The 21,419-nt window shown below is 41.4% G+C and overlaps 1 protein-coding gene across 1 annotated transcript in view; it reads right to left on the reverse strand.

The window, feature by feature from the left end:
- The window catches only part of LOC137519461 (uncharacterized), a 200,065-nt gene that overhangs the window by 146,339 nt on the left and 32,307 nt on the right, over positions 1-21,419 (reverse strand). Inside the window, exon 7 of the mRNA XM_068238415.1 lies at positions 7,387-7,534. Coding sequence (XP_068094516.1) covers positions 7,387-7,534 — 148 coding nt within the window. The remainder of the gene's footprint in view (positions 1-7,386; positions 7,535-21,419) is intronic.

Raw genomic sequence — 21,419 nt, forward strand, 5'->3', positions numbered from 1 at the left:
TTTACTGTAATTTTAATGCAAGTCAAAGGAAGCTTTTTTTTAATGAAAACAACCCAAGAAGTGCTCTCCAGTGTAACAAGACCTTTAGGCTACTTTCACACCAAGACGTTGCGTTTTAGGGGACGTTATGGCCGCATAACGTGCCCCTAACACAACGCCTGGTGCTCTTGGATGTGGGCGCCAGAGTGAGCCGCGTTGCGCAGCTCACTCTGGCGTCCGTGATGCCGTGATGCGTACTCTTGGACGCATGCGGCATCACGTGGTCCCGCCAGCCAATTACCGCACAGAGCGGCCGCTCCAGGAAGTAAACACTGCACGTCACACCGTGCAGTGAATATTAATTAGCCATGTGCCTGGCCGAGGAGGAGGAGGGAAGACCTCCTCCTCCAACACTACTGAGCATGTGCACACAGTCTAATGCAGTTTAGCCACTTACAACGTACAGCACGCAGCACTTTTAACTTACGTGCTGCATTACAATGTAACTCAACGTGGGCACTGTGAACGGCCCATTGATTAATCATTGCTGTGAGTTGGGATGTGTTACAGGCTGCACTAACGTGCACCTGTAACGTCTTTACTGTGAAAGCAGCCTAAAGCTGTGGTTGCTCAGTACATTTGCTCTGCTGGCCACAGAACATAGTTAGTGGAGCTTAGTCATAATGCAACATCTCATTTATGAGTTTATTATCATTATTACTGATGATTTATAAAGGGTCAACATATTCCATGGGGCTGAGTTTACTAAACTGATTAAACAGTTAGCTTCGGTGCATACTGGTAATGTGTGCAGGGTATGTGAAATTAATTAAATTAACCTCATTAACTACGTAAAATTTTGCAGTCCTCAATAGCGTCAGTACTGTCCTTTCCAGATTTATCTAGCAGAAGTTGGTGTTTTATTTTGTATTGAATTTAAAGTGTGTGGCATAACTTATTATAAAACACACAACTTACATTTTTGCTGTAAAAAATACATTAAAAAGAAAAAAAAATTAAATTAGGCTTATTTTTTTATAGTTTATTTGTAAACAAGAAAAGTTATAAAAAATATAAGTATTCATATTCTACAGAAATAAGTACTCACTGTGCCTATGTGAATTTCTTTGAACCTTGTCACAGATGTATGTAGCATTTTTCCAGTACCAGGAATAGTACCTTATACATTGCCTAGAGATTCAGCAAACATCATATGATTTTTTTTTTTAAAAACGCTGCACAATTTATCACACAGTCCTTAACCGAAACTATACTTACTTCACCACATACTATACTGTATCTAAATCGAATACTATACTCCCGGGGCATTATGCAATTCACTTTTTCTCAAGAGTTTTCTCCTATGTGATATTTTTACAACTTGCCAATTAAAGCCACCAACATAGATGCATGCTGGGAGAAAAGTCCAAAAGTAGACAGGAACACTGATTTGTATTTTTTTAAATTTGAGAAAACTTTAGTTTCTCTGGCTAGTGTTTCCTTTAGTAACAGGACATACAGTACGTGGTTCCTGTGCAAGGCCATGACTCTGCAACACAACTCCTTGATTTGGCCACATGCTCTTAGCTTAGAGGTAAGCATCACAATGTCCTTTTAGACCGCAGAGTATACCCCATTGACCCATACAACTTCATTGCTATACTAGTGTCCACTTATAACACATGTTTACAAATCTTGGACATTAACAAATGGGAATGTCATGGACCAGCTGCAAATCTTGTGAGACTTTCCTCAACTCTGCCTAAATCGTTGTGGTACATAAGGTAAAACAAAGGCTCCAAATAGATTAAAAAACATTAAAACAGTTTAAAGGAGGAGGTACCTCCCACAAGGCACAAAGGGTCTTGTTTCAAAAAAGTGCTTTATCGGGACAAAATTCCAAATGTGACATGTCACCTGCTTCCTCTGTGTGCCCTACCCGTTCACAGAGCAGATAGTCCTATATATGTTTGCCTGCGGAAGCAGGTGATCCATGGGAAACACATTACATTTTGAGTGTTGACCTAATAAAGCTATTTTTTGACAATTGTGTTACCTACTATTGTATCATTTTCTTCCCCCATTGGTGGAGGGGAGTCACCCTTATATTTCCTCAAGCTGAATCTTTGTGGGCACTACATTCCCTAGAGCACAATGCACACAGCCACCACGGATAACAAGTGTCTCAGCAAATGATGCAATAAATGTGATGATAAGAAAATATGTTATTTGGAAAAATATTTTCTTACTTATTTTTCAATTATACCCAGAACATGTACTGTGAACAAAAAATATACTATTTCCATTTTAACATATGATGACATTATCTCTCGGCATGCATCAGAGTTGACACCTTCCTGGAGGCATAATCATGTGACCACTGACCACTACTCAAGGAAAATAAAAGCAAAGCTTTTAAGCATCGACTTTGTAAGCCTTTATATTTTATGATACGGGGAGTGCAGAGCATTCAGTTTAGACACGGTATACATATTTAATACGTACTGATGATCGTAATGTGCTAATTATAATTGTGCAAAATGTTGCCTAAATTTTGCAATTACGACCATATGTAATTATGATTTGAACATTCAATTTATTTTAAGTAATCGATTCATAATTTTGCAAAATTTTGCATAGTTTTGCAAAATGTTGCATACTTTTGCAAAATTTTGCATAATTTTGCAAAATGTTGCATAATTTTGTGCCAACTTTAGTGGTGAACAGCAAAGCCCCCATACATGGTATCTTCACCCAAATTGCTATGAATGGAGGAGTGGGAACAAGTCAAATAAACATTTTTTTTCAAAATTACCTTGTAGTTTTGTGAGAGAATTGGCTTTAAAAATGCAAAAAATTGAATGCAAAAGAGAATAATGAATGCAAAAAAATGGTTTTCAATCTCAGAAGAAAAGCCATTTTCCTTTGCATATTTAAAATTACTACAAGTACTGCAAGTAACAACTATCTTTTTAAAAACAGAAAACTTTTTTTTTAACTTGTTGCTACTATTCCCCTTAACATATTATGTAGTAATTTTGGTGACGATAGAACAAATGGGGGCTTTGCTATTAACTGCAAATTGTGGCACAAAATTACAAGAAAAATATGCAAAATGATGCGTAATTGCAAAATTAACGTTCATGATTATGATTACTGATAAATTTACTTATGATTTTTCCTGAAATTTTGCATTAAGATTTAGGAAAATTTAAGAAATTACAATTATGCAAAATTGGTGCTCATCACTATTAAAATGTGTTTCCAATGTTCAAGAAGTTTATAATAAATAAAATAAAAAAAAAGTATAAATATATAATTTTGCTATTTTCAAGATAGTACAGTTTTAGAACCTTGAACTTTCTTACTATGTGAATAAAAAATCTTGATACGTTTTTAAATTAGCATTTACTCTCATCTCATTTTAGTCATGTGTGGAAGTGAGAAATGTCTTTTCCTTGTTCCTGAAGAGAGCTCCTCAACCTGTTTTGGCCGTGGCAACCCCGTATTACCCCTTCACTTTAGCTAAATTTGTTCGCTAAAGATAAATATAATGTTTATTACAGGTGAAGCACTTTTTAAACTCCCCCATTATTAGGTAGAGCTTGTCTGAAGTTTTCTTTCAGAAGGTATCCCACTGTTAGCGTAATGACTGCCTGACTGGATAGCATGGAGATGCACGAATTATAACAAAAAGGACTCTCCTATTCTCACATCTGCAGGATTCATTTCAGAGACCTGTTCATCCATAGAATTTCTCCGTCTATTTTCTATGATTTTATACTGTCTGCTTTTTACCCTTCTTCCTCTTACATGTAACACTTACTGCCTATCAGCTCATTAGTTCTGCTATTTAGCTTCCTGCCCTTTAGTAGGGATGGTCGAAAATGCCAATTTTTGATTCCATGGAAATTCAAATTTCGGACTATGCCGATTACCGATTCTGTGGATTTACGATGAGTCTTTTTTTGTCATTTTTTGCATACCCTGATTGGCCAAATATTTCTGGATTAACTTGGTAGTACTGGGCCACACTTATTATTATTATTATTATTATTAATACCTCAAAAATTTTAGGCCAATCACAAGACTCAGGAATACTCAGTAGTATCCAGGTCTTGTGATTGGTCTAAAATTACTACAGCAATCTGATTTTTCACAAAAAGTTATGTAACTGGGCTAAAATTACCGAGTAGCAGTTAATCAGATTTTCATGGAAATCTGGTTTCCGATTTCTGTTTTCCGATTATCGATAGGAAATGCTGATTTCCGATTGGAAATTTCCGCAGAATCTGAATGAGCATCCCTACTCTTCATCATGCTCTGATAGCTCAGTGGTCTAACACAGTGCTTTACTTGTGGTTTGTGTTCTTGTCCAGTACTCTGAGTATTCCTGTGTCCAGTTTTTGTATCCTGGTCCCTGTATCCAATCTTCTACATCTGGACTCTTGTGCCCATTCCCTGTATCCTGGTTCCATTTACCCGATCCTAAAACCTAATTTTCCTAAATGCTTTGAAGAGGGTTCAGCCCCTATAACTAGTTGGCCTGAGTGCTTCAAGCCCTGGCCCTCTGCCTGATCTCTGACCTCCCTTTGATGGCCTTGGCCCTGTTTTTGGCTACATATCTGTTTTTTAAATTTCTTTGTATTTTTGTTTCTAACCACTTTAGGTTGTCCTAGGATATACTTTTGCAAAGTTTTTGAGTCTACTTTCCCTTCTTTCTCGGTTGTCACCTGTGAGACAAACCCATGGACTGATCTCTGAGTTAAGCAACCCATAAAGGTTCCATGTACCTTTTTTCGGGATGGATCCAGTTAAAGATAGGCTCTTCTTAAGGTGGCTATACACTGATAGATTTGCAGCAGATTTCACCATCAGATAGATTTCTGTCAGATGCCTGTCAGGTCGAATCTGACAGGAAACTATCTGATGCGTGCCACACACTAGGAACAGATTTCCAATAGATTTCATAATTAAATCTATTGGAAATCTATTGAAAATCAATCTAAAGGCATTACTGCACCATTAGATCCAATGCAACTCTATGGGTCATTGAATTCTGCCAGCAGCAGATTGACCTAGATTTTCCATCCTGTCAGATAGATCAAATCGATTAAAATCAATAAAAATCAATTGTGCATTGATTTGCGATCGATCAATCGAACGCTGAAATTAACCATTCTTTGGGCCCCTTTACACTCAAGTGAGCTCCTGTGATTATTGGTAACACAAAGGATACAGCTCGAATTCCCTGCAACCATTTCAGATGGACAACTATGTTTGCATCTATAACCATTCAACAAAGAGTGCCATTTGCAGCCAAAAGACACCAGAGATTAATTCCAGTCACAGTCCATAGAGCTACACTGCATGAATGGCTCAATTGATGTCGTAGATGTGCAGACACTCAGCGGCAGAGCTTGTGTTGATGTGTGTTAGCTTCTTGATAAGCTTATATTGCAATTACATTGTTTTGCTGAGAAAAGACATTTTTCCATTGAATTCAACTAGCACACATACAAATCACTATACTGAAATCTCAGAAACTACAACTTATGCAGGTGACAGCAAATAAAAAAAAACCTTGAAAAGTATAAGCCAATTAGCTTCAAAAGAAAAAAAATCCTACTTTTAGCATTTGTGTAAAACTTAAAGCAAACCTGGGAGGCTTGCAATGCACAAATATGGATGCTCTCCTTGGGAGTGGAAAGCCTATCAATCCTCTAGAGCACAGGTGTCGAACTCCAGGCCTGAAGGGCCAGATCCATGCCAGTACTTAGGATGCACTGAGAATGAGAGGAATGTGTTCTACCTGATAGACCACACCTTTTCTGATTTAGACCCATTGAGCTGCGTCAAAAATGTGTGAGGAGGACCTTGGCCCTTGTACGACCTGTTTGACATACCTGCTCTAGAGGCTTCCCCTGTCCTCCTCCACCCGCTCGATCCAGGGCTGAGAAGTGGAGCCGCACTGCACCTATGCAATAGCACAGCCCCACTCATGCTCAGCTTTGTCCAAAAAAGCCTAGTGGGTCCGTGCTAGTGCGCATGCACAAGCTGTCAACAAGCGATTTGTTGTGGGTCTCAGTGCTTGAATGGCCTGGTGGAAGAGGACAGGCAAAGCCTCTAAAGGATCCAAAGGTTTCAACCTCCTGAGGTGAGTACCCTAAATCCGTATGTATTATAACATCCCTCGGGAGTTGGGCCTACGGTGAGCAGAATTATGGCCTTTTTAAAGGGGTGTGTCTGTGCTCCTCTTCCCACTTAGCTTGTTAACGCTATTAACTGATCTGTTAAAGATAACTTTTTAAAATAGGTTTTGTTTTTACCAGCAGAAGCCTTTGTTCACACAAATACTTACACCTGTGCACTATTTAGACAAACCAGCTAAGTTAATTAATTCGAATTGTATGTGAAGTTGAGCTTTAAAGCAATATTGTAGAGAACTGCAAATATGTGTGCCATACACGGTGCTGCTTTGCTTCCTCAGTAGCAACAAGACTAACAAGATAGTTCCCCTAGTGAATACCATTGCTTGGCTGGACTTCCTTGTTTGGAAGCCCAGTCACATGTACTCCCACCCCGTGTCCTGTTCCTTATCCTTACCACTAGGGGTGCTGCTAAGGTTTTTGTGGCACCAAGAAGCACATAATTTATGTCAACCCTCCCCCCCTCTTTCTCCAGTCAAATGTCCACTTCCTGTAGTAATAGGTAGCCAACCATGTCCTTCACCCCCCCTCCCTCCCCCCAAAAAATAAATAGGTAGCCCTCCAGTATAGGTAGGTAGCCAAAGGTGCACTCTCCTCCCCAGCGCTACAGAAGATGTTGGCGCTATATAAATAATAAAAAAATAATAATAATATAGTTAGCCAAGGTGTCCCTTGAGTAGGTAGCCACCTCCAGCATAGGTAGCCCTGGGTCCCTCCCCCTTGGTATAGGGCATTGGCATCAGAGAGTTATGTAGCTTCTTGATGCCTTTCCTTACCCAACATGCACAGACCTGCAGATTACCCCGAACCTGAAGAGAGGAAAGCAGTGCACAGTAACTATGTGGCACAGTTCAAATGCAGGAGCACTGACTTCCCCTCTGTTCACAATGACACTGACCTTAGGTCTGTGTGAGTGACGGGGAGGCAGCGGTGGCCATACAAGTCACAGACAGAGCAGCTCTGGCAGCATGGGAGGCCCCTGCAGTGGGTGAGGCCCCAAGCAGCCGCATGGTTCCCATGGGCCAAGCAGCACCCATGCTTGCTTCCTATCTTCCAAGGCCTAACACATGACAGATAGGGAGAGAGTTGGCAATCAAGTCCATAGCTGGATACTCATAAGTTTAAGAGGACTTCCCATGACATAACCACACAACTCTATACAGTAATAAAAAAATAACATTTTATTGCAGATATGTACCTCTTCTTCTTGTGTCTTGAATACTGTTCTTGACTAATACAAAGACATTGCTGGAAAAATCTACAGAGTTCCATGAGGCAAGAGTTTACTTTTGGAAAGACGGGAGAGGCAGGAGGGGTGGTCACCATAAGCTTTGCATGCCGACATCCTAAAAGAGACACAACTGACAAGTTCCAGCAGAAAGTTGGCAATAAGAGCATCAGTCCAGTTTAAAGTGAACCCGAGGGGAGAGTGATATGAAGGCTGCCATATTTATTTCCTTTTAAACAATACAAGTTGCCTATTGATCTTTTAGCACCAGTGACTGAGTCACAAGTTCAAACCCTGAAACAAGCATGTGGTTAATCTAGTCAGACTTGAGTCAATGCACCTGACATGCATGCTTGTTCCAGGTGTATGGCAAAAATTATTAGAAACACATGATCAGGGGGACAGCCAGGCAACTTGCATTGTTTAAAAGGAAATAAATATGGCAACCTCCATGTCACTCTGACCTCAAGTTCCCTTTAAAACTATATTTAGAATGCTTTGAATATATATATTAAGTATTTATTTTTTATAAATATTTTTATTGTCTTTTTCTCACGGGAAAACATACAAATACAATACAAACAGGTCCCCTACACTACCCACCCACCCTACCCACCCATCCTAAGATATTTTCCCACCCCCAATGGTCACTCCCATCCACCACTTGGTCAATCACATCACATAGCTACAAGAACTCTTTATCAGAGTCAAGATATGCAACCCACGGCCCCCACAGCTCATTGAACTTTTGTGGTCAATGCTAATTTAGATACGTAAGTTTATAAAGATGAAGTCAATCACCAACCCATTCAATCCAGTCATTGACTGTTGGGGGCTACACCTGTATTAAATGTAGATTCCAGAGCTTTGTAGCATAAAAGCACAGTATGTTCCAAATGCATGCCCGGGAAGCCCCCAGGATAATATCATAATCAACCCCCAATAGATAAGCCTTTGGTGTGACTATTGACGGACCATCAAAAACTTTGCACAGCACCTCCCCGACTTGCGACCAGAAAGAGACTAGCCTCCGACATGGACACATCTTATGCAGATAAACCCCAACAGCCTCAACATAGCATGGGCATCTCACCCGGGGTACAGTTGTGCCAGTCTGAGAGGATTAGAGTAGACCCTAAAGATAAATTTAGTCTGGATCAGACTATCTCTGGCTGAGATCCAACTCCCTACCATCCTCTAATAAGTTCATCCATTCCTTCTCTTGCAAATCAGGGACTTCCTCCCTCCACAACTGGAACACCTTCTCCACTCCTACACTACCGGTGTCCAGCAAACTCTCATACAGCTTGTGAAAGCGGTTTTCTATTCATTTCTTGTAACAGCAGGGCCTCTAAAGAATCAGATTTTAGCATAATAGGATAGGGAAATAGGGCTTTCATGGTGTACCGACCCTGCAGATACCTAAAAAGCATCCCATTTGGGGGATCAGCAAAAATCAGTTTAGCAAAAGTCAGCAATTGACCCTTTTAGGCAACATGCTTAAGGAGGCAAATCCCCTTTCAGCTCAGGTAGGCTAGTAGACTAGGGTTACCCCACAGAGGAGAATATGGGGAGAGTGTGTCCTCTTTAAGTAATTTAGTACATGCTGCACCCCATACTTTCAATAGTATTTTCAATAGTTATAGTTCAATAGTTATTTTCATATTAGCCAGCAAATGCTCACATGCTGAAGCTCCCCTAAGTGGAAGCAAAGTATTTAAAAATTAAAAAAAAAAAAAAAAATATCACCTAAGAGAAAACAGGAGAAAAAGTAAATTGAATAAGGGCCTTGGATTTTTTAACCCTTACGGTGTGAAAACAAAATAAAAAAGGTAGCCTAACTCTACGTAGTTTATCTAAAAAAAAATTAAAGAAAGTAGACCATCACTTGGTGTGCAAGGAATAAAAAGAATATTTCTCACAAAATTAGGTTGTTACTTAAACAACCACTGGCAGTTGATTTCTTCAGCACTGCTCCCTACTTGAACGATAGTAGACTTCCTGGTCACACTCTTTTTAAGGAATTCCAGCTCACATTTATGAACTCATGGGTATTTATTTATAATTTATTTATTTCATTTATAAAGCGGCAAGATATTAAGTGGCGCTGTACATTAGTTAAGGTTACAGACAATATTTAGGGGTGACATACAGCGATAAGACAACACAGAAAAACCAGATCATGCTGCACAGTATGAGTACAAGGTAATGCTTAGTCAGTCACTGGATGGGGCATAGAGATTAGGCAAGTAGAGTTTACTCAAATCCATAGCATGGGTGTACGGTAATGGAGGTGCGTGAACAGGTAGGAAACATAAGGAGGAGGGCCCTGCCCAAAGGCTTACAATCTAGATGTAAAGGTGGTAACAGAAAAGGTAGGGGACCATGCAAACATTCATTGCATCAAACCTATCTAGGGATTAGGAGCACACATCCTGATGTCCTCTCCTGGGACAGATCATACCAATCGCAAAAGGGAGCTAACATAAAGTATCCATGCGCACAATGCACATACACCAGCATAAGCTGAGTGCATGCTGACAAAAAACACAAACAGGGGAAGGAGTGAGTGCACTAGATTGAAACCCTGGCCACAAGGGTCCATAACAAGAAAAAAAAACCACATAAATCCACATCGCCTCTAGTTAGGACATTTAAATAAATAATTTAAGGAAAGGGGGGTGCTAAAGGGGGTGTGGCCAGAATAATTAACCCTTTGCACACTCACATGCAAATGTACAAATAAATGCATTCACAGATTCACTTATCCAGGCAGGCACCACTGTTATCCCTACAGCTATGTTAAAAGCCGGGGTCTTAGTTCACAAAGGAATGCATTCTCTTGCTTAGTCATGTACACTGCGCAGAAGTACCCAGGTAAACATGGGTGTCCTAACTCAGTCCCTGTAACATGCATAGTGCAGACATGCAACCATTCATTGCATCAACCTATCTATGGATTAGGAGCACACATCCTGACGTCCTCTACTGGGACAGGTAGTGCATCATCCCAATCGATGGGAGGAGTGGATAATTCTGGCTGCTACATTCATGACGGACTGCAGCGGGGCAATTTGGGTCACAGGGAGACTAGACAGAAGGGCATTGCAGTAGTCAAGGTTGGAAATTATGAGGGCATGGATGAGGAGTTTGGTGGTGGCATAGGTCAGGAAAGGACAGTTCTTGCAGTTGTAACGGAGGTGGAAGTTGCAGGACTTTGTGAGGTTTTGCATGTGGGGGGTGAAGTAGAGTGCAGATTCTAGGGTGACACCCAGACAGCGGGCTTGAGAGGTAGGGTGAATGGTAGTGTGGTAACAGACACATTCACATTTGTTAGGGTCAGGGATGGCCGGGGTGGGAAGATCATAAATTCCATTTTGTCCAGGTTTAGTTTCAGGAATCTAGCAGACATCCAGGAGGAGATGGCTGATAGGCAGGAGGAGACCTGGTCCATGGTAGTGGTGGATAGGTCAGGGGTGTGGAGGTAGATCTGGGTGTCATTTGCATACAGATGATAATTAAAACCCAAGGAGGAGATAACCTTGCCAATGGAGGATGCGTACAGGGAGAACAGTAGGGGGCCAAGGACCGAGCCTTGGGGGACTCCTACCGAGAGATGGTTTGGGGTAGATAAGGACTCATTTAAGGAGGTTGTGAAGGTGCAGTTGGAGAGGTAGGATGAAAGCCAGGCCAGGCCAAGTTTATGAATGCCCATGGACTGGAGGGACTGGAGGAGTAGGGGATGGTCTATTGTGTCAAAAGCTGCTGAAAGGTCAAGGAGGAAGAGAATGGAGTATTTGCCTTCAGCTTTAGCTAAGGTGGTCATTGACCACTTTGGTGAGAGCTGTTTTGGTTGAGTGGGCAGGCCGAAATCCAGATTGCAGTGGGTCTAGCAGGGAGTTTGCATTGAGGAACTGGGTCAGGCGTTTGTGAACTAGACGCTCAAGGAATTTTGAGGAAAAGGTGAGGAGGGAGATAGTGCGATAGTTAGAGGGTAGTGAGGGAGGATTTCTTGAGCAGGGGTAGTACAGTGGCCTGCTTGAAGTCTGAGGGGAATGTGCCTGTGGATAGGTTGAGGTTAAACAGGGCAGTGAGGACTGGGGCCAAATCCGGGAAGTAAGAACGCAGTAAGTCAGAAGGGACAGGGTCAAGGGGGGAGGTAGTGGTATGGGAAGTCTGCAGTAGGTGGTTGACTTCCTCAATGGTAGTAGGACTGGAGGAGGTGAAAGAAGGATAAGATGGTGGAGGAGGTGGATGGGAGCTCCCACCCCGGGAGCTGAGGATTGAAGGCTGGATATTTCCTGACAAATGGAAACAATTTTGTTGGTGAAGTGGGTGGCTAAATACATGGCAGAGAGGGTGGAAATGGAGGGTGCGGGGGTTTAAGCAGGGAGTTGAAAGTGGCAAAGAGGCGCCGGGAGTTGGAAGCTTGGGCTCCAATGAGCTTGGTGAAGTATTCTTGCGTAGCATCAGCAAGGGCAGTGTGGAAATGTAGCAGGTTAGCCTTATACTGTAGTAAATCCTGATAAAGTCGAGTTTTCCTCCATTTCCATTCAGTGACACGTGTTAACCTCTGGAGGTTGCGAGTATGGGTGGTGAGCCAGGTCTGGGGGGTTAGGGGTGATTGTGGTGGAATATTGGGGGAGCAGCTTCCTCAAGGTTTGATGAGAGGGTTTGATGATACTGAGCTGAAGCAAGATTAGGACAGGTTTGAATGGGGAGAGAGGAGGAGAGGGCATGGAGGGGGTCAGCTAGGACACTAGGGTTGAGCTGACGTAGATCTTGCTGCCATCGACCAGGTGGGTTGGCGGGTGGTTGGGAGGTGCCTTCTGTGAGGAGGTTGAAGGATGAGAAGGTGATGGTCTGAGGGCGGGAAGGGTGTGATGTCCAGGTCTGCAATGGTGGTGGATTTGGTGAGTATTAGGTCAAGAATGTGACCTGCAGTGTGGGTGGAGTATTGGTATGTTGTACTAAGCCAAGAGAGTTAGCCATGGTGAGTAGCTGGGTCATAACGGAGTTGTTGGGTTCAATGGGAATGTTGAAATCCCCAATAATTATGGTGGGAAGGTCAGAAGAGAGGATGTGTGGGAGGCAAGGTTGTCAAGAAAGTGTGGACTGGAGCTCAATGGAGGGCGAAATAAGACCGCAGCAATGGCTGGGAGGGGATGGTAGAGGCGGATAGTGTGGGACTCGAATGATGTGAATTGTAGGGAGGGAGGTGGGGTGAAGACACGGAAGGTGCAGGATGGGGAGAGGAGCAGACCCACCCCTGTCCTGTTGTCTGATCTGGGGTGTGATTGAGGTGAAGCCCACCGTAGGAGAGGGCAGCCTCTGTGGCAGAGTCATAGGGGGTGAGCCATGTCTCAGTGAGTGAGAGGATGGTGGGGATTTTGGAAAGGAAGAGGTTGTGTACCGCTGTAAGTCTACTGCAGACAGATCTGGCATTCCAGAGACCGCAGGGTAGGGGGTGCATGTGTTTGTGGGTGGGATGGATGGAAATGAGGTTGGGGCGAAGAGTGATGTTGAGGCTATTAGTGGACAGAGAGCTGTAAAGGTGTGTGAAGCAAGTCAGCAGGGGATGCTTGGGTGGCAGCAGGCTGTGGCCCAGGATTAGGTGATATATCACCAGCTGCAAGGGAGAGAGTGAGTAAATGGGAATGGGATTTAAACGTTTGGGAGTAGGGCTTTGGGTAATGTTGCTAGACTGTAGCGTGTAGTATGTGGTAGATTCTCCTACCATCTCATTGAAGGCACAACACATGTTTATCTTATCATGTTACACATCACTTCTGGTACTCTTTAGAAAAACCGTAGGCCAAACAAGGACTTCCCACCATATAATTTAACCGACATGTTTCTATTCAATTCTTTTGTCATTTTCCACAGCACTTTGCATAGTATTTGGCATATGATCATGTTACTGTTACTAAATGTCCAAGGAAGTCCCGCTATGTTACTGTTACTGTCTCTTAGAAGAGTTTACAGTCTAAACCCTACCAATGTTATAGTCCACTGACCTTTTCATAATCTAAAAGTAAGCACACACATTACAATTATTTTTTACTTGTGTCTGATTCGACCAATCCGATCCAATTTTTCAGTTGATCAAAAGCTTTGAGAAATTCAGTTGAGGTACCACACAAACCAGTGATTGATATTGCAGCAATTTCGGAGGAAATGATCAAAAAATCAGAAAAAGTTGGTTGGGTTGAAAAATCGAGAGCACAAAGTTTGTATTCAGCCAAAACATAGCATAAGATCATAATTGACATCCATCACTATTTTGCTTAAATCATTGCCAATAAAAATATTTAAAAACAAAACAAAATGCTTGACCCTTTAAATTATATTTAACAACATAATTTCTCTAATATACTTTATTCAACTTTTCCTATATGACTTAAATTTCTCATGTATATCTCTATATTTTAATATTTTTATTCATTTACATCAATACACTTTCATTATTACTTCTTTTTTTTCTTGCTTATATAAACAATAAATAAAGTTTGATAAGCACTAAATAATTACATACAATTTTTTCTGGTCGAATAAAATTTCACAATCCAACACACACCATATAATCTTGTTAAAATTGGTCTGAATTTTTCTACACGTTCAATCCCCAAAAATTAGATTGAACATGTTGGAAAATTTCAGACTAATTTTAATCTCAGAAATGGAAAATGCAATTAAATTTATCGGTCAAAACTAAAAAAAATTTAAATTTTTATGTATCGTTTGGATTGAAGTTCACAGTGGGAGGTTATGGAGCAACATCAGGGAGGCATTGCAACGCTGAAAGACACGCTGCAATGGAAAGTCTATGCACCGTTTACAGTCTGACATTAGTGTTGTGGTATAATGTGTTGCATTATGGTAATACACTGCTCAGGGCCGGATCAACCATAAGGCACTGTTGGCATGTGCCTACAGGCGCCTGATGATGGAAAGGCGGCTCACTTCCCTCCCCAAGTGCTTGCCTCCTGCCTTACCTATGCAGAGTTCCAAGTGTACTGTATATAACAGGTTACTCACCCAGGTCATGCCTTTCTGCTGACCAGATCTCCCTTTAGTCGGGGGCACCTCTAGCTACCTAATGCTGAGGATAGCTCTGGCTACCTAATACTAAGGACAACCTTTAGCTACCTATGATGGGCAAGGGAAGTAAGGGAGGAGTGACAGCTGGCACAGTGGTGTGGTTTGGTGAGGGTTTGTAAGTTCATGGAGGGGGAAGTCTAGGGTGCCATTACATCTGTGCCTATAGGCTCCTGTGATGTAAATCCGGGCCTGGCACTGCTTCAGTGAGTTACTATTACACGCACATGTTAACAGGTACAGGGAAGCATACTTTTCCTTGTCTGTATGCTTCACTGTATGTAGTGTAATATGCAGTACAACTTTTATATTCCATTGTGTTTAGTTCCTTTAACACAGGGAACACATTGCAATGTCCCACTGTGAACCTAACCTGAAGTGGGGAGAAACCAGAATAACCAGAGGAAGCCCACACAAAAGAACCAAGACAATAAACACTCCATGTAGACAGTTTCCCAGCCTGGATTCGAACTTATTGGAAGTATGTTCTTTCTTTAATAAAAAACATGCTACCTACGCAAAATACCAGCATTAATGAATAGTTATATTATTTAATATTCCTACTGCATAATTATGTACTAATAATGATTGTTACACACTAATGCCTACATTGGGCCCTGTACAACACTATGGAAGATGACAGACCTATATTAATAAAATAATAATAACATCAATAGTAATAAAAAACCCCACCAGGGTCATATTATAACATAATGGGTTTTGTGAGTGTGGTTGTCCTGAAAACCTGATGGAATTACAATAATTAATACAATACTTCAAATAATTGTTTTTAAATATTTTAAACTTTTTTGGGCACCTCTGATAACATTATTTTCTCTCCAACACCCAATATCCAAAATACACCTTGCATGGGAAGCAAAGAGGACCCACAGTTCACGTAAGCGGAGGACTTACGGTAATTCATTTATAATCAAAACCCTATTTTTAAACTTTACTTACAAGTTTGGAATTGTACTTTAAAAAGAAGTAAAGCATTTTTACCTAAAGGAGACTTCAGTAATGTAGGGACTACCTACAGGAGAAGTTCAGTCCCACTGAGGAGTATCTGAAGCAACAGTTGATGCAGGAGAAGAAGGAAATGCCACCATCATGAATTTAGAGGTTATAGAAAATATGATGAACTTCCCAGACTGTTCTTAACCTGCCTTTCTTGTAATTTTTTTTTTTTAATCCATTATGATTTCCGTTCATGTCCTAAAAAACATGGCCTACAAGATTTCCTTTAATTAACTAAACACAGCTTTTTATGGATCTTTACAAAAAAAAACACACAAAAAAAAAACGTGAGTCCACTTTTGACCATCAAGTATTATAAGGTCATTGGTAAGTTACCCAAGAAACAAAATCTTTTGAAGAATTTCTATTTCTTTTGCTGGCTTAGTACATGACACATTTCAGACCTCGTACAAGTTCAGCTTTGTGATATTGGAAGGTCATAATGCTCTCAGCAGGCTTAATTATGTTGTGTTGAAAGCTATCTTAAGTGTTTGATTCTGACAACTTAATATTGACTCACAAACGTGTAGTGAAATTATACATTGGCCCTTTTGCTCCACAGCCAGACAAAGGCTTGACTGTTCCTTTTTTTTCCCTTTTGGACAAGAATCTGAGTTTCCTTTGTGTCGGAGAAAACAGACTAGCTACATGATTAATTCACCGCATTCTTGTTAGCCTAATCATTTGTCCTACAAGCTTAGCTGGAAATGAGTTTAGAATGAAAATTCTGCTATCCTGGAATATTATTTGAACGTTGAAATATTAATATCAGTAGCATTTCCCCTCCGCACCCAGGACAATCTTTAGGTATTTGTGAAAAGGTTATGGTCACCATTAACGCATTGCCAAGATTTTTTTTCCAATAAAGAACAGTCAAAGGCCAGGTCATATTAATCAGACAGTTATTTTGGTGAAAAGGCCAAACTTGCTTTTTATCTTTCTTTATATGTCAAACATTTCTGTGATATCACATAAAACACAAAGGGAACACAATATTCAAGAATGCTGAGTGCAGACATTAACACGTAAGTAACAAAATGGAGCAATTAAACTGGAAAAGTATAAAGTATAGGGATGGTCGGAAAAGCCAATTTCCGATTGTGCAGAAATGTTGATTTTCACCAAAGCCTATTACCGATTCCGTGGATTTCTGATTTCCATTTTCCGATTTCCAAGGAGATTTTTTAGGTCATTTTTTGCATTCTCTGATTCTTCCAAGACTATATAAGAGGATTGTCCATTGCAACTGGTCAATTTTATACAGCTAGTAAAAAATCCTAACTCCTTACTTCTTCTGACCGAACTGCCAAGTATGTAGTACTGCAGCACTGCATCAGCTGGTAAAAGTCACTAATAGTACAATATCAGCCTGCCGGGCACCTATCCTAAATTTAAACCTCTGGTTTAGGTGCCTAACCTTCACCCCTCCACCTAATGCCTAAACCTAACCCTCCCCCCGGAGGGGCCCAACCTTAACCCCCTACCTAATGCCTAACCTCACCCACCCAAAAGTGCCTAACATTAATGTAAAACTCGGGTGCCCAAACTACCGATAGTTGTGGCCGATCGTCTATGATTGGCTACAACTATTAAATTCTATGTAGTAGCCTGCAGGTTGTGGCGCCAAAACGACCCGATCCAAAACTGCCAACCAATGTAACCACATTCTATCATTGTACATAATTTGCAAACTGTGGTTCCTGTTGCCAAGGAACAGTACTTTTCTGCTATCATATCATCTCAAGCATCCAATCCATATGGCTTATTTGCCTCAGTTGACTGGCTACCCAATCCTGAACCTCCTCCAACTACTTCTACCTCTGCCACCCAAGACCACCTACTTTACTGAAAAGATCAACCCAATCACATATGATATTTCAGCCGAACCCACCCACTCCATTATAATTATTATTTTGTATTTATATAGTGCCAACATCTTCCGCTGCACTTTTAGGGCTCAGACACACTATAAGCTCTTTTCTGAGTGTTTGCAATTGTTTAGTGCTTTCTGGGTGCATTTTAAATTAAATTTTAATCGCTCCCATTCACTTTCATTAAAATCACGGTAAACATCACGTAAAAATCGATGCGATCGCGTACATTTTTGCAGCAATTTCTATATGATTTTTACCGCAATTTTAATGAAAGTGAATGACAGTGATTTTTGAAAAGCACTCACAAAGCGCTAATCAATAGCAAGCACGCAAAAAAAGCACTTATAGAGTGTCTGAGCCCTTACAGTATATCTAGAGTTGTCACTAACTGTCCCTTAGAGGAGCTAACAATGTAATCCCTACCATCGTCATAATTCAATTGTAATTGTAGTAAAGGGCCAATTTAGGGGGAAGCCAATTACCTTATATGTATGTATGTACGGCGTGGGAAGCCTCATTAGGATCCTGAGGCTTCCCCCTCCTGAGGTGAGTACCCCCCAGGGGAATTTTTTATGTTACAGATTCTCTTTAAAGGTTATTATGACGTTGCTTATCTTTTAGAGCAGAGAGGAAGTTCTGAGTTCAGGTCCGCTTTAACAAACCAAAATTACAGTATGTGTGAGGTCCCCTCTCTCATATGATGTCATACATAACATTTTTTTGCTCATTTGAGGTTTCTTTCAGATGTCTCTTTCAATGTCAAGAACAGAGCTCTAGAGGTACTCAGGTTGGATACATTAAAATATAAGAAAAAGCTTAAACAAAGATATATGAATTCCTAAATGAAATCCTGCAGCCTTTATGTTAGATGTATGGCGCCTTATGGTGCTTATGCAATCTTTGTTATGTTCTGCTAGCATACTAATGATAATTTCAGAACACTTTACTAATCCTTGCTCCCCTTTCAACTTTTCCATGTCGGAGAAATTGAATCGTGTGTACCCAGCATTATGGCCAAAAACATTACTTCTTAAAGTGAACCAGGTATGGTTCACTAGCGCTTATTTATACTTACCGGGGCTTCCTCCACCCCTATGAGCAGTGATGAGTCCATCGCCATCCTATTCGTCCCCTTCGTTAAGCCGCTATAACTCCTGGTGAACCGGGCAGTTGCTGCTGTCTGCGCATGCATGACTCGGCCACGCACACATGCTCCAGGAGACATGAACTCGGTGGGAAGCAAGCGCAGTGGACCTTGACTGGCACTGACTCATCGGATTACAGGCAGACGTAGTGAAAGAACAGAGGGGATGAGGAGGACAGCGAGGGACTCAGCGCTGTTCATGGGGCTGGAGGAGGTCCCAGGTAAGTATTAATTAAGACTAGTGTATATATTTTGTACACTTTAAGGAGGTTTCAAGACAATTGAACAATACACAATTTTAGATTACCCTCAGATCCCACACAACTAGTCAAAGAACTGAAAACCATGCAGTCTTAGGAAAAAGGGAGACCACTAATGAATTTTAATTTTTTTTAAGGAAAACGGAGAACACCTACTTTTTATTAGATACTTACAATACACAAGTACATCAATTGTCCACCATTAGAAACAACTTAAAAAAAATATAATAAATAATATAAAATAATAATAATTTTTAGAGATGGCCCAAACATCAAATTTTGGGTTCGCGAACAGCGAAAGTGAACTTCCGCAAATGTTCGCGAACAGGCGAACTTGGCAAACCGCCATAGACTTCAATGGACTGGCGAATTTTTAAACCTACATGGACTCTTTCTGGCCACAAAAGTGATGGAAAAGTTGTTTCAAGGCTACCTGGACTGTGGCATGCCCGAGGGGGGTGCATACCAAAAGCCCACCAAAAATTACGTAGTTGATGCAGAGTCAGGTTTTAATCCCTAAAGGGCAGAAATCACATTACGTTCAGAACACAGCTATGGGTGCACACAGCTGCACACAGCTACGGGGGTCAAACACAGAGAAATGCAGTAGTACTATCAGAATATAGTGAAAAATAATGCACTGGAGTGGTACTGTGCTTGTTACTAATGTGGCAACAGCAGTGGAGTGCACAGCTATGGGTGTCAGTGGGCTGTGAAGTGTCACACACAAAACAAAAAACAGGAGGCTGATGTACTAGCCCTCAAAAGGGCTATTTGGGGTGCTTTCAGCAAGTAGTCATTGAGGAACAAGGCTTAGCTAATGTTTTCCCTACCTATCTGCAGGAAATCTGACCCTGCTCTCACTAACAGCAGCCAGCAGAGAATAAATCCAATGTGGCCACCGCAACTGCTTTTTAATAGGGAGGTGGGGGGTCCAGGAGGGGGTGCTAGCTGATTGACTGCCATGTGTCTGCTGACTGTGAGGTAAGGGGTCAAAGTTTAGCTCCAGGATGATGTATAGGGGGCGGGTCAAAAAGTCAAATGTTCGCTGTTCGCCACAGACGCGAACAGTGGAAATTTGCCGGGAACTGTTCGCCGGTGAACAGTTCAGGACATTTCTAATAATTTTACAGTGAAAAGTGCAATAGCGCAAGCGAAAACAAATATTTTACCGCAAAATGTTTTCTTCCAAAAATGTGAAAAATCTATGTTTCTAATGCAAAAATTCATAAAAACCACCCCCCCCCCCCAACTTATTTTCAATGGTATTTTTTCGCTCAAAAAACAAATTTCACATTATGTTTGCAAAAATGAATGTGAAAAGAATATTGGCATTTTCGCCCATCACTGATAGCTCTAACAGTAGAACATACACAATACAGTACTTTATTAATTGTAAGAGCAAGAATGTCAGCTACACACTTACCTACCCATGTAATATAAAGCCAAGTCGGTACTGAATAGAGGACGAGACTCCAAAAGCACCGATCCACCATAAAACTGGCACAAAAATCATAATCTGGGGCTTAATATAACATCTGCAACCTGTCATGCCTGGAACTTCATGCTGAAAGCCCAAGAGGGTGGAAATTCTGTGGAATGAAAGTTGTCAACCTGGATCCAAGAGGATGACTTATGAATTAAGCCATTTAAAGTGCTGAAGCCAATGGGAAAGTATCCCAAATATTTAGCTTTAGAATTGTCGGGGCAAAATAGGGTTAGCAGTTTAGGAGTCTTCTAGGGGTGGCTTAGGTTAATGCTTACCAGATAAGCTACATATACACATGAGATAAGAGCTGTTTGAAACGCAGGGATGTCAAATAATAACTAAACAACTTCCACCAATAAGGCTCCCTAAATGATTACGAATTTACTGCTGACAATACTCAACGATGTCTACCAACATGATCGTTCAGCCAGAAATGACTTGGGTCGTACTGGTGCATCAAAGGAAGTGGCATGTCAGAAGTGTTCATTTTAGCGATCCAGAAGCAGAAGGAAGAGAAATATCAGATGAATGCCACCTATGAAACGTGTTCATCATAGCTGGACAATTTGAGAATAAATAATGAGTAAACAACATCACTTCGAAGGCCCTATAAAGAAAAGATAATTAACCTGGAAGAACAATCTTTTGCAGACGCCTTGTCATGTGAGGTCACTCAGTGCAAATTTCGCAATGATATTTGTAAAAGTTAATGCTCATCGATCATTCATCATTTGTTTCAAATTACTTGTATCTAGCCTTTGGACGTAATGCTAGGTTCACACCTAAGGCCCGGTTCACATTAGCGGTGGCTATCCGGAATAGCCGTGCCGGAGCCGCACCGCATGCTGGCCGGACGAAACGGACGCACGGCATAGCAATGTAAGTCTATGCCAGGGTTCACATGTGTCCGTTTCGTCCGGACCGGAGCCGGACCGGATCCGGACTCCGGTGTCCGTTCCAACATGCGCTATTTTTTGGTCCGGCTCCTCCGGCAGCCGTATCCGGGGCGGAGCCGGACTGCACCATCCGGCCAATGGAAACCAATGAGAACCGGAGAGCGCACAACACACTGGCAAAAAATCCGGATGTTCTACCCCACTTCCTATGAGGATTGTTGCGGC

This window comes from Hyperolius riggenbachi, chromosome 5 (assembly GCF_040937935.1).
Source record: "Hyperolius riggenbachi isolate aHypRig1 chromosome 5, aHypRig1.pri, whole genome shotgun sequence".
NCBI lineage: Eukaryota > Metazoa > Chordata > Amphibia > Anura > Hyperoliidae > Hyperolius > Hyperolius riggenbachi.